The sequence below is a fragment of the Aythya ferina genome, assembly GCF_964211825.1.
Source record: "Aythya ferina genome assembly, chromosome: 22".
Classification (NCBI taxonomy): Eukaryota; Metazoa; Chordata; class Aves; order Anseriformes; family Anatidae; genus Aythya; species Aythya ferina.
The window spans coordinates 6,775,741-6,788,399 of record NC_140320.1 but is presented as its reverse complement, the minus strand read 5'-3'; the positions used below and the strand labels follow the sequence as shown (position 1 = coordinate 6,788,399).

Sequence of the window (12,659 nt, the reverse complement as noted above, 5' to 3'; positions counted from 1 at the left end):
ATCTTAATGAGGAGCAGGCATGCTGAAAAGGCACTTGTTTCCCTGCGTAGGTTACGGATTCAGCCATCCAGCCCGCCCCCGAACCACCCTAATAACCATCTCTTCAGGCAACCAAACAGTAGCCCACCTCCTGTGAGCAGCAGCGTGCTCCAGCCCCACGGTAAGCACCGACAGTTTCCTGAGCCATCTGCACGCCTCGGGGCGGGCCACTTGGCAGAAGCGTATGGTCCTCACGCAGCGCCGGGGAAAACAGCGCGTGTGGGTGCTGGGGGCTGCGGGCCCTCTGCGCTCCAGCCCTTGCGGTTTGCTGATGATGTAAAAGATTCTCCATCTGGCAGCAAGGGGCTGGTGTTATCGAGAGCTCGCAAGGATCTGCCAGCTGGAATGTGTTGATACGTTTCTTGTCATGAGATCCTTACTTATCGCTCCTGGGGGTGGGGAGGCAGGGCTGATATTCCTGGCTTTATGCAAATCGCTGTCAGCTCCGCTTTGTTTCCCTTTCTGTGCGAGGGCCTCTAGCCCTGACTTTTGCCCCCTGGTGCAGCGATACAGGAGCGAGGAGCAGCTCTCCCCTCGCCACCTGCAGCCATGCTGGGGCTCTTGGCATTCCCCAGAGAGCAGCAGCTCCTCTCTCCCGAGCCTCGCCGCAGGTGCTGAGTCTTTGTTCCTCGCAGGTGCAGCCTCCCAGTCCCAGTTCCAAGGGATGCCGTCCCACAACACAATCTTCCCGCAGTCTGGTAACTGTTCCCCCCCCCCAACCATGGGGCTGACGTGCCTGGGCCTGCAGCAGCAGTCGCAGCCTCAGCAGGTCACCATCCAAGTGCAGGAGCCCGGTGACATGGTCAGCAACAACCTCCTGCAAGGCGCCTCGGTGGCCGGCCAGGGCATGTCCTCCCACGCGCGGGGCATGGCCATCAGCCCCAGCGCCAACCAGATGCAGATGCAGCACCGTGCCAACCTGATGGCCTCCCTCACCTACGGCCACAGGCAGCTCTCCAAGCAGCTCAGCGCCGACAGCGCCGAGTCGCACAGGTGAGGCCACCACCGGGCACCCTGCGCGCCCGGCACCGCTCCCCGAGTTCGGGGGACCCACGGTGGGGATGGGTGCCAGGCAGAGCTGCCGTGCATCACGTGGAGATGGGGGTTCTGCAGCAGCTCTGGGCTGTGCTGCGCTTGTTCTGGGGATGAGGCTGTCTCCCTGCCACCAGCAGCAGCTCCTTTTTCAGGGTGGGGGCTCAGGGGGCCGTGTGTGTGGCAGAACCACAGAAAATAGCCCCGTGTGCCTCGTTCAGCCGGAGCTGCCGCAGTACAGCCACTTGTTCTGTTGTCTTCCTTGCAGTCTGAACGTGAACAGGTATTCCCCTGCCAACTACGACCAGGTGCACTTACACCCCCACCTGTTCCCGGAGCAGCCTCGTGTTTCCCCCAGTAACTACAGCCCATCGGGAGGAGTTGGGTTTCCTCCGGCTCAGCAAGCTCTGAAAGTCCCGCAGCTCGACCAGTATCCCAATTTCCCTCAAAATGCACATCAGCAACAGCAGCACTACACCGCATCGGCACTACAGCAAGCACTGTTGTCCCCGACACCTCCCGACTACAGCCGACACCAGCAGGTACCGCACATCCTCCAGGGACTGCTTTCTCCCCGGCACTCGCTCACGGGGCACACGGACATGCGGCTGCCCCAGGCAGAATTTGCACAGCTCATCAAGCGGCGGCAGCAGCAGCAGCAGCAGCAGCAGCAGCAAGAATTTCAAGAGTTGTTCAGGCACATGAGTCAAGGGGATGCTGGCAACATGGGCACCAGCATGGGACAGAGCCTGTCGGAGCGTCAGTCCTTGTCTTTGCCTTACCAGAGTGCTGACACGTACCACGCGCAGAACAGCCCCCAGCACCTCTTAAAAATCAGGGCGCAAGAATGTATCCAGCAGGTCCCTGCGTCCGTGCCGCCACACGGATACGTACACCAGCCAGCCCTGTTCCACTCCGAGAGCATGGAGGAGGACTGCGCGTGCGAGGGCGCCAGGGACAGCTTTCCAGACAGTAAGAATTCAAACACATTGACCAAAGGTTGCCACGAGACCCCTCTGCTTGTAAATGCAGGAGGGCACGGGGACCCAGAATCTTTGCTAGGAACTGCTAATCACGCGCAGGAGCTGGGGACACATCAATACAGACATCAGCCCGCTGCTGGATTCAGTAGGAATAAGGTGCCCAGCAGAGGTAAGGCTGAGTGCTGCTCGTGTGGATGAAATGCTTTTCCATGTTGGCCGCGTACTGCTGGTGTTTCTGCCAGAGAACACCATCCCTACCCAGTGCAGCAAGGCTTTCGTGACATATTTTGCATAGCACAGAATTACCTAGATTCTTTCTGGCTTCTGTGGCCATCGGTAGATTGCAGGCATAGTCTCTCTAATAAACAGCATTAAATAAGAAGGGAACTCAACCAGATTCTTCTCGTTGGAATTTGACCTACTTTGGCAGGCAGATAAAGGCCAGGTCTCAGGATACCAAAGAGATAGGTCTCCGAAGGGATGCTGTGATCTGCTGACTGCTGTGTTCGTGGTGGTGTTCCCCACCCTGCGTAAACAAGTGCCCAGAAGTTCAGTTCCTTCTGGTTACTGGTACAGCTGGAGCTGCAGTGGGGTGCAGTCCTTCTGAGCAGACCCCTGAGCACAGGCACTGCTCAAGCTTCCATAAACAAGCTCCCCAAGAGCTGTGATGAATGGCTTGCTGCTAGATGTGCCTTGCACCAACTGCTCCGGGCCGTCAGGAAGCAGCAAGGCTGGAGCTCGAGGGGATGGTGCCGAGGAAAGGGAGCTTAAACTTGCTGTTTGTGCGTGGAGACCTTTCCTCCTAGTTGGAAGCAGCTGTGCCCTTGCTCCTTGGTGGCTGCATTGGCAGCGATGCGCTGTAAGAGAAAACCTGGGCTGCAATCGCAGGCCTTTTCTGTAGGAAAAACAAAATCCTGCCCCTTAGCTCAAAGGGCTTTGAAGGGAGGCTTTCCAGGCCGAGCGGGGTGCGTCGGCATTCACTGCAGGACTGAGTTGTGCTGGTCTGAAGCCATCAGCTCGCCCTTGGCACAGGGAGCCCTATTGCAGAGGAGCTGTGTCCTGGGCACAGGAGGCAGCGTTTTGTTTGGGGACACAGCATGGGTTTGTTGGGAAAGTACTGGGTTGGAACAGAGCGGCGCCGAGGGCAGCGCGGGCATGCCAAGCCCTCAGCCTGGGGGGGCGCACGGCTCTTCTGAAGCCTTCCCACATGGTGTTACCGGGGTGTTTTCTCTCAGACCTCGCTTTCCCTGCGGTGCTTGAAGCACAGAAGGGAGGAATCGCCCCAGGTTAAGCGGAGGGTGGAAGCTCGGCGGTGTGTTTTGGACCCAGTCTTGAGTTTACATCATAATGTCGTGGGACTGCAACGTGTGAAACGAGAGGGGCTGGGGAAGTCAGGGCTAAATCTCTGCCCCGGTACTGATGGTGCTAAAACGGGTTACACAAGGGAAAAGGACTTTAGACTACAAGACTTTGTAAATGAGTAAAAGCAAGTAAATGTTTACAAATAGTGTTGTGTAAGCACTTCTGACAGGGGCTGTTTGGAGGGCTCGTGTAGTAAACCATGCTCGGAGACGCAGCTTTGCGGAGCGCCTTCCTCCGGGCTCCCATAACCCACTTGGAATCCGGCCTGTGCTGCTTCGGCTCCCAACGGAGCGGGCATCCGAGCGGCCTGGGCACACTTACCTACACCAAATCCTATAAATCTCCCTGTAAGCACCCATAACGGTGTCACCCACTGGTGTGTGCTGCAGCCGGGGGTTACCGAGTGCCGCCCACGGGTGCTGACGGGTGGGAGATGCTCGCCCCTCGCATCGGCTGTAGGTGGTGGCTGGGATCGTGCCTGGTCACATCCTGAGGGCAGCTTCAACCCAATCTGCACCCAGGATGTGACCCGACCGCGGCTGAGCAGCTCTGCCAGGCCTGCTGAGCCTCCTGCCGTGGGAACCCTGCCTTCCCCCCAGCTGGCGGCGGTGGCCCCGCATGGTGCCAGCGTCACATGCTGCGGGGACACAAAGCCCGCCTGGCTGGGGGGCGAGGAGAAAAGGCTTTCTGGCTGCGGGCTCAGGCTGCTGGAATGGCAGCGGGGTGAGAAAAGGAGCCCGAATTTAGGGCTCCCCACCTCTGCTGCCTGAGCGGCCGTGTCCCCAGAGGTGCCGCTGCGCTGGGGACCGCCGGTGTGGGGCTGTCGTGGGTCGGGGCCCCGTTTGGGCACGGAGCCTGGCCGAGGGGCCTTCCCCTGTGCCCGCCCAGGGCTCGCTGCTGGGCCCAGCGTGGTTGATGCAGGAGCAGCAGCGGGCTGCTGGCGCCTGCCTGCCTGCACGGCCGTTCCCACAGTTGGAAGAGCGGCCCGAGCGGTGCGTGGGTGGCACGGCTCTGCCAGCTCGGTGTTACCTCATGTTTTCCTTCTTGTGTTTTCCGGGAAGGCTGAGCGTTAACCAGGCTTAACCCCCTGGTTGTGCAAAGGAGAGGAGGCCAGCTGCGTCCCTCCCTGGCTGCCGGACGTGGTGCTGGCAGCCCCGAGTGTCTGCGTGCAGGGAAGGGAAGGGAAGGGAAGGGAAGGGAAGGATGCTGGAGAGGGCGAGCTGGCGTGGCCGAGTGCCTGGGAGCAGCGCGGAGAGCCCGGGTGGCAGAGTACAGCTGTGACCAAGTCTGGTTGGGATTTTGGTAATTTTAGGGACGAGTCTTTGCAGAGAGAGCACTTCTCGCATCTCCCAGCCAGGAATTGTCGTGCAGGGATGGCTTCCTGCTGAGCAAGGCCCGTAAAACCCGGTGACTCTCTGGGAACCTACCTGCGGGGTGTCACTTCAGGGCAGCTCCCCAGTGCTCGCGGCCACGTCCGCATGTTTGTGCTCGGCAGGGCTCCTCACCAAGAGAGAGCTGTTTACATGCATCAGAGCCAACGATAGGCTCCTCCATACCTCAGGACTTTATTCAAAACATCATGTACTTGATGACGATAGGTTTTGCTTGATAGGAATGTAGCCTTTACCCTCGGTCATAAGAGCTTGCGGTGCAGATGGACTTTGCCAGGCAGAACACTCTTGTACTCCTACAGCCAGATTGTAGGAGGGCAGGGAGAAGTCATCTGATAAAAGCTAGTATCCTGGCAACTCTTCCAGCCAGATCTGTTGCATACAATTGCCAAGGGGCCCTGCTAGAACATCCTGTGTTGGAGACCCTTCTCCCTCTTCTCTTGTGTAATACGAGCAGCGCACGGAGCAGGGTGCAGGATGTGCTCGGGTCCAAGGGGGAGGCAGCTGGGGCACGCTGTGCGGCGGAGGGAGAGGCCTGCCTGCCTGCCTGCCACCTCGGGGAGATGCTGCCCCACGTGTGAGAGCAGCCAGCGATCCCTTCCACCTGGCGGGCAGCACGCTGCTCTGCAGCAATGTTTGTTCGTGCCGTCAGGGCACAGACCCGCGGCCTCACAGCGTCACGTGTCACCGGGAGCTGCCAGTTCCTTGCAGTAACCTCTCCTTTTTCTGTCTTGTCTGGTTTTCAAGAGTCTATCGTAGGGAACTGCATGGACAGGAGCTCCCCCGGCCAAGCGATGCAGGTGCCTGACCACAACGGGCTGGGCTACCCGGCGCGACCCGCGGCCGGCGAGCACCCGCGGCCCAGGACCCTGCAGAGACATCACACCATCCAGAACAGCGACGACGCCTACGTAAGTCCGAAGAGGCCTGAGCCCAGCAGAGCCAGAGGCAGCGCAGAGGTCCCTCAGTTTGTGCGGATTGTGGGCATGATAGCTTCACAGAGGAAGGACAGCCCCCTGCTCCGCGGGGCTGCTAAGAGTGAATTGCTGTTGAGAGGCCTCAGTCAGCACATCCGTGTGCTACTACTGAAAGTGTTTTAGCAGAGACCAGCATGGGAAGTACTGCTGTGCTCGTCTGATTTGCCCAGAGCTGGCTGCTCTAGTATGGCACCTCTTCTTTTTCCTCCGAGCTGTTCCTGGTGAAGCCATTTGGGCTGCCCCAGGCTTGGCTCTGGCTGCAGAGGATTACAGAAGCCCCAAGCCCAGCTTTCAGTTCTGCAGTGCTGCTAAATGACCTGGCTGTTACAGCCCAGACCTTGACCAGGAACAAAGAGCAGCTGCTCTGCTTCCCATGTTTTGAATCTCTGAGAACAGTCATACTCACATCGTGGCGTGTTCCTTGCCACGGTTTCCTCCAGCTACGAGGCAGAAGGGCTCTCCCCTCATTACTCACATGCAGGAGCTCAGCCCGATCACCCCGTCCGCTCCCAGGTGTTGAGGTGGCATCAGCCACACCTCTGCTGTCCCCGATGTCTGCTTTTCCTTCTTCCCAGCAGCCATCACTGAAGGCTTGCAGGAGCTCCCTGGGCAGCCCGTTGGGGATAGCCGGGGGCGCAGCAGGTGGCTGGGTCTGCTCCCCCTTTGACCCGTGCACTGGTGTCTCTGCAGGTGCAGTTAGACAACTTGCCTGGAATGAGCTTAATGGCAGGAAAAGCACTCAGCTCTGCTCGGATGTCTGATGCCGTCCTCAGCCAGTCGTCGCTCATGGCCAGCCAGCAGCTGCGGGACAGGGAGAGCGAGGGTAAGGACGTGGGGGCAGCGATCTGGGTGGGCTTCCTGCAGAGGCTGTAACGCCGTAGTGCAAGCCCTGATGTTGGTCTTTGATCTTACAGAATGCGGAGAGGGTTTGGAAGGTCAAGAGCATCCCAACCTAGGTGATGGCAACCAGCATCTAAACACCTCCTGTTACCCGTCGACATGTATTACGGACGTCCTACTGAGTTACAAGCACCCCGAGGTGCCCTTCGGGATGGAGCAGGCAGGGGTGTAACGAGGAGGGAGTGAGTATCCGCGCCCTCCCTTTCCCTCCAGCTGCACGCCCAGGCTCGCCTGTGTGGCAGCCCCAAAGTTGTGCTGGCCAGACTGCCACGTGTGTCTCCTTCCCCGTGCCTTTGCTCCGCTGTTGGTGCAAGGCTGGAGAAGAGACAACGCTGAGCTTCTGCGCTCTGTGGCTGTCTGCTGTCCCCTCTGCCTGTCAGGGAAGGTGCCCTCCTGCAGGCCCTTGCTGTCACACGTTTGTGCCACGTTTTCCTGGCAGTGGCTCCATCTGGGCATGGCATGGCCTGTGGGGCTGGACTGTGAACGTGGCGAGGGGCTGTGGGAGCAGGATTGCCATCCTGTGCTATCCCCTAACGCCTCTCTGCTTTCTCTCTCTGTTGCAGGTTTTCTGTACAGCTTTGAAATGAAAAAGGTCCATTTTAAACCAACAGTATCTAGCAGCATTGCGCCAAATTGCCGTAGTATTTCTGACTAACTGGAATACCATGGCCCCTTTCCTCATAATCAGTTCATCCAGTGTGTTGTTCCTTTGGTTTCTTTAATTTTTTGCCATGTTTGCCTGTAACTCCAGCTATCACCGAAATAACCGGAGAACCCGAGTCCTACACGTCAGCGGAGGATTCACGGAGCCTGAGCACTGAGTCTGGTTTTGGAGGGCTTTTACTGCCCGGGCAGGGCCGTGGGGCTGCTCGGGTCCAGGAGCAGAGGGACTGCTGCCCCCCGGTGCCCCCCGGTGCCCCCCAGTGCCTCCCGGTGCCCCCTGGCGCACGGGGCAGGAGCAGGCGGGGATGGAAGCTGAGCTCAGCGCTGTGCTTGAGCCATCGCAGCCCCGGAGCCGTCCCCAGGAGGCCGAGCTGCCCTTCCCTCCCGAATCCTTTGCACTGGGGAGGGACCCGGCGGGCCCCCAGCCTGGGAGCGGGGGCAGAAGGAGGGGGCCCCGCACCTACCCCTGGTGCAATACGCTTCTCGTCTCATCTTCGTCTGCTTTTGTTCTTACTTCATTTTGTCATCGTGCTGAAAGGATCGCTTCTTCCCCCACCCTCCCCCTTTTTAACCTTTTCTTTTCAAATCCGCATACAACTTTTTTGTTGTTGTTTTGTTTGTTTTGTTTTTTTCCTCCTGGCTTAATGTAGGGAAGACAGATTTTTTTTTTCTTTGTTTTCTTAGCTTTTCCTCCTGATCATGTAGGAATTGTTTTTTGGTAAATGTTGTTTTATTATTATTGTTATTAATAAAAGGCAAAAGGAATTTCTGTTTGAGAGAAATTTTTAACTAGATTCTGTTCTATATGAATTGTGACTTGCACCTTTTGTTCAAAGTATTTTATTTCTTTTAATGACTTTGTAATTGTGACTGGTTTTCTCTCTCGTGCCAGTGGCGAAAGTGGTATTCTCCTTTATACAGTTCAGACATGCGTAGGTCTCTTCTTTGTCCTTTCCATCCTTTCCTTGACTGAGAGGAAGCAAACCCGGGGCTCGGGGAGCGCCTGGTGTCATCATTGCCTTCGGGACTTCACGAGCTACAGCTGAAATTCCTCTTATTGACACTTTGGGAATCTTTTTTTTTTTTAAAGAAAAAAAAAAAAAAAAGGAAAAATCGACCCAGCCCTCCTGAATTTGCACAGAAGGAAGTGTGAAACCAGCGTGGCAGAGGTTAATTCGCTATTGCTACCAAGGCCTCTTCCCACCCCCTCCCCACCCTGTCCCCAGGAAAATAATGCTGTAAACGGAGCTGCGGCCCAGAAAACCAGAAAGGAGGAAAAATCTCGGCTGCTGCCAAGCAGCATCTCCCCGGCCAGCGTTGCTGCTGGCACCCTCGAGCTGCTCGGGGCCGTGGCTGCCCTGCTGCATTTATTTCCCCAGCTGGTGAAGGGGACCCTGAGCGGGCCGGGGGCGCAGGGAGCCGGGCAGGGCTCGCCGGGCTTCAGCGGGAAGATGCCAGGAAACACTGAAAGCCTTTCGCTCTGTACCTTTGGTTTGTTTTCCTTTTGTTTACATGACACTGTATTTCTGGGAGAGTTGACAGCCACCCTACAGTAAGCATCCAAAAAAAAAAAGCAGGGACTCGCTTAACCGTGCCATTTCGCAGTATCACACTTTTTTTTTTTTTTATCATTGCTTTGTATTGTAGTAATCAATACGCGCAGTATATGTTGAATGTATATTAATATACTTTGCTATTATTTCTGTTTTTTGGAAATGTCAGAAGTATTTTTCTTCCTCATTTATGTTGGACTAAAAAAAAAAAAAAAAAACAACAAAAAAACAAAAAACCCAAGTTTCGGTAAACCTTCAGTCCATTTTTTTTGTGGGTCACTTGCAACTAGTCGATTAGTTGGACAGTGGGATCATGACAAATAAAACCATGATGATGATCTTCCCCCGCTCTCTTGTTTGCCTTGTTGCTCAACGCCGGGGGGTGGAGGCGGGGGACGGCCGGGGGCTCTGGGGGCGCCGGGGGCGAAGGCTGGCGGGGTGGCACCGCTGTCCCCTCCTGCGGCCACGCTCGGGGCAGGCGTGGGGCGCACGTGGCCCCGTGCGGTGCCCCCGGGATTTCGGGGCTGCCTCGCTCCCAGCCTCGCCTGCACCCTCCTGGTGGGGGTCGCGGGGGCTGTAGGGGTGCCGGGGCATGGCGGAGGCGCAGCCGCAGCCGGTGTTGGAGCTGTTTTCCTGAAATCCTTGGCTTATCTCCCTGCCCCCACTGCAGCGATAGGGCCTCCTGCGAAGGCGCCGAGCGGCGCTGCGCCCCGGCTGACTCATCCTGCGGATGATTCCTGCGCGCTGACGGCCACGGGGGCTTCGCTGCGGGGCCCTGCCCGGGGAGGGGGCTCCAGGAGCAGAGCTGGAGCCGGCAGCACCAACCCACACCGAGCCCAGAGCCCCCCGGCTGCGCTTCCCCAGCGCCCGCGGGCAGCCAGGCCCCCTCTGCAGCGCTTCCCTCCCTCGGGTGCCGTTCACCTCGGCTTCGCCAGCTCCTGGCCAGCAGCTTGTCGTGGTGCTGCCATCACTGCTGCTTTCTTTGCCCCCCAGTTGTGCCTCGAGGTGCCCGTCCTGATCCCCAGGCTGCCCCCAGACCCTACAGGGTGGGAGCGCTCCACCAGGATGTGGTGTTGGCCCCCTGCGTGTGCCGCACCCTGCTCCATCCCCCTGGGGGTCAAAGATGGTGCCAGGAGCCTCCTTCCCAAACCAGGCTTCCCCAGGAGCAAGGGGAAGCTGTGGGCAGGGGAGGGGAGCAGGGGGCAGTGGGGCTGCCAGGGCGCCACAGGGGATGGGGATGGGGACAGGGATGCGGTGCCTGACCACTGGGCTGGGTTTGGGGCTGCCCCAGAGCAGGGAGCATCTCTCCCCCGTGGGCAGCTCCCCCGTGGCATCGAGCAGCCCCTCCTGGTGCCCGGTGCTCCTCCACAGCGCTGTCTGGGGCTGTGCCCTGCTCCGTGCCCAGGCCCCACTGGGCTCCTTCCCTTGGAGCCATCGCTCTGGCTGCTGAGCAGCTGGGCACCAAGGAGGAATTTTGGGGTGGCTGTGCCGGGGTGCTGTGCCCAGGCTGGCTGCTTGCTCGGGGCTCAGCCTTTGCCTCACTTTGCCCCGGTGATGCTGGCACGGGCACGCAGCAGCCCCTGGGCACAGCTCCAGGCCCTCTGCACGGGGCCATGCTGGGAACCGGGGGGATGTGAGCAGCGGGGGGCTCGGGGAAGGAAGGGGCAGGGGCCCACAACAGCGGAGGAAGCGGGGCGAGGGGTTGGGGTTCAGCAGGCCAGATCCCTGCGGGTATAAACCTCGTCCCCGGGCTCCCGGCCAATCCCTGGGGGCTGCCGAGGGGCCCTGGTGGGGTCGGAGCAGCGGGCAGGAATCTGGGTCACCCGGAGCGTAAACAGGCTCCTTGGCCAGCGAGCCGCGTCCCGCGGGGAGCTCCTGTTTGCTCGGGGCCCTGCCAAGCCGGCGCTCCTTGGCGTGCTGGCCCGCGCCCGGGCTGTGCGCACGATCCTTGAACTCCACGCGCCACATCGCCCGCGCCGGGGAGTGATTTCTTGGGCTGCAGCGCTGGCTTATCTCCGGCGGGAGCAGCCCCTCCTGCATAAATAGCAGCCGCGGGGAAGCAGCGGGCTCACACGGGACGAGCAGCAGCAGAGCGGAGCCAGGAGAGCGCCGGTAAGAGCCCGCGCTGCCCCGGCACGGGATGCTCACACGGGCTGCCCCCGGCTCCGGGGCTGCTCCAGGACCCCCGGCTGGGGAATGGGGCCGGCATCCTGCCCCGCAGCAGGAGGGGGCCACGAAGGGACCGTCCCACACCCAGCGGGGGCACCCTCGGGGTGTCTGCTGCTGGGTCGGGGGGCTCGGGTGCTGGGCTGGCTCTGCCGAGGGCTCCCCTCACCCAGCCGCCTTGCTCTGCCCCCAGGTTCTGCCCGAAGATGAAAGTCGTGGTGGTGACCCTCGCCCTGCTCTTCCTGACGGGTAGGTCCAAAGGGGGGCAGCGGGGACGGGGACGGGGACGGGGACGGGGCAGCTGAGCCTGCTGCAAGTGCTGCGGGGAGCACCCGGCTTCCCAGCTCTGAGCCAAAACTCAGCCACGAGCCGCTGGTGGCCCCAGGAGCACCCCCGGGGTGGTGAGGTCCCGGGCACAGCAGCGGGGCTGGGTCTGCCCGGGTCTCATGGCCGCCCGTCCTGAGCACGCTGCCCGTCCCCACAGGCACCCAGGCCCGCTACTTCTGGCAGCACGATGAGCCCCAGGCGCCCCTGGACCGCCTCAGGGACCTGGTGGACGTCTACCTGGAGACCGTGAAGGCCAGCGGCAAGGATGCCATCGCCCAGTTCGAGGCCTCTGCCGTGGGCAAACAGCTCGAGTAAGTGGGGAGAGGGAACGGTGGGGGGGTCCTGGCGGCCGTGTCCCCGCGCCCGGCGCCGTGCCTGACCTCGCCGTGCTCTCCCCAGCCTGAAGCTGGCTGACAACCTGGACACGCTGGGCGCCGCCGCCGCCAAGCTGCGGGAGGACATGGCCCCCTACTACAAGGAGGTGCGGGAGATGTGGCTGAAGGACACCGAGAGCCTGCGCGCCGAGCTGACCAAGGACCTGGAGGAGGTGAAGGAGAAGATCCGGCCCTTCCTGGACCAGTTCTCCGCCAAGTGGACGGAGGAGCTGGAGCAGTACCGCCAGCGCCTGGCACCCGTGGCCCAGGAGCTGAAGGAGCTCACCAAGCAGAAGGTGGAGCTGATGCAGCAGAAGCTGACCCCGGTGGCCGAGGAGGCGCGGGACCGCCTGCGTGGGCACGTGGAGGAGCTGCGCAAGAACCTGGCCCCCTACAGCGACGAGCTGAGGCAGAAGCTGAGCCAGAAGCTGGAGGAGATCCGGGAGAAGGGCATCCCCCAGGCCGCCGAGTACCAGGCCAAGGTGGTGGAGCAGCTCAGCAACTTGCGCGAGAAGATGACCCCCCTGGTGCAGGACTTCAAGGAGCGCCTCACCCCCTACGCCGAGAACCTCAAGACCCGCTTCATCTCCCTCCTGGACGAACTCCAGAAGACCGTGGCCTGAGCTGGCGTGACCAGGGACTGACCCCGTCCCCCCGTCCCGCTCCCGCAGTGCCCCCGCTCCGCCCGGCACCCGGGGTGGCCGAGGGGACCGGCTCCGGGGGCCCCGGGCCAGGCCAGCCCTGGGGAGCCCCCCCCGGGGACCAACTCCTCGCACACCCCCTTCCCTCCCCGAACCGGAGTCTGTCTCAGCTTCGCCTCTCTTTTATCAAATAAACACGACTTAAGTTATTGGAGCTCACTCAGTCTTTGCAGTGGATGCTGGAGGGGGGC

At 60.4% G+C, this 12,659-nt stretch overlaps 2 protein-coding genes across 5 annotated transcripts in view; both read left to right on the top strand.

The window, feature by feature from the left end:
* SIK3 (SIK family kinase 3) overlaps window positions 1-9,243 on the top strand; it is a 68,044-nt gene extending 58,801 nt beyond the window's left edge. For all 4 annotated transcript variants that reach the window (XM_084495945.1, XM_084495943.1, XM_084495944.1 and 1 more), the window contains 7 exons: window positions 51-160; window positions 675-1,032; window positions 1,340-2,223; window positions 5,555-5,718; window positions 6,475-6,607; window positions 6,699-6,866; window positions 7,248-9,243. In XM_084495945.1, coding sequence (XP_084352071.1) covers window positions 51-160; window positions 675-1,032; window positions 1,340-2,223; window positions 5,555-5,718; window positions 6,475-6,607; window positions 6,699-6,856 — 1,807 coding nt within the window. In that variant the 3' untranslated portion in view covers window positions 6,857-6,866; window positions 7,248-9,243. The remainder of the gene's footprint in view (window positions 1-50; window positions 161-674; window positions 1,033-1,339; window positions 2,224-5,554; window positions 5,719-6,474; window positions 6,608-6,698; window positions 6,867-7,247) is intronic.
* A 1,668-nt stretch (window positions 9,244-10,911) lies between these two features.
* On the top strand, window positions 10,912-12,617 carry APOA1 (apolipoprotein A1). The gene is made up of 4 exons (XM_084495942.1): window positions 10,912-11,012; window positions 11,260-11,315; window positions 11,551-11,704; window positions 11,793-12,617. The coding sequence occupies exons 2-4, from the start codon at window positions 11,273-11,275 to the stop codon at window positions 12,388-12,390; spliced, it is 795 nt and encodes a 264-aa protein (XP_084352068.1). The 5' UTR covers window positions 10,912-11,012; window positions 11,260-11,272; the 3' UTR covers window positions 12,391-12,617.
* Window positions 12,618-12,659: the final 42 nt, after the last annotated feature.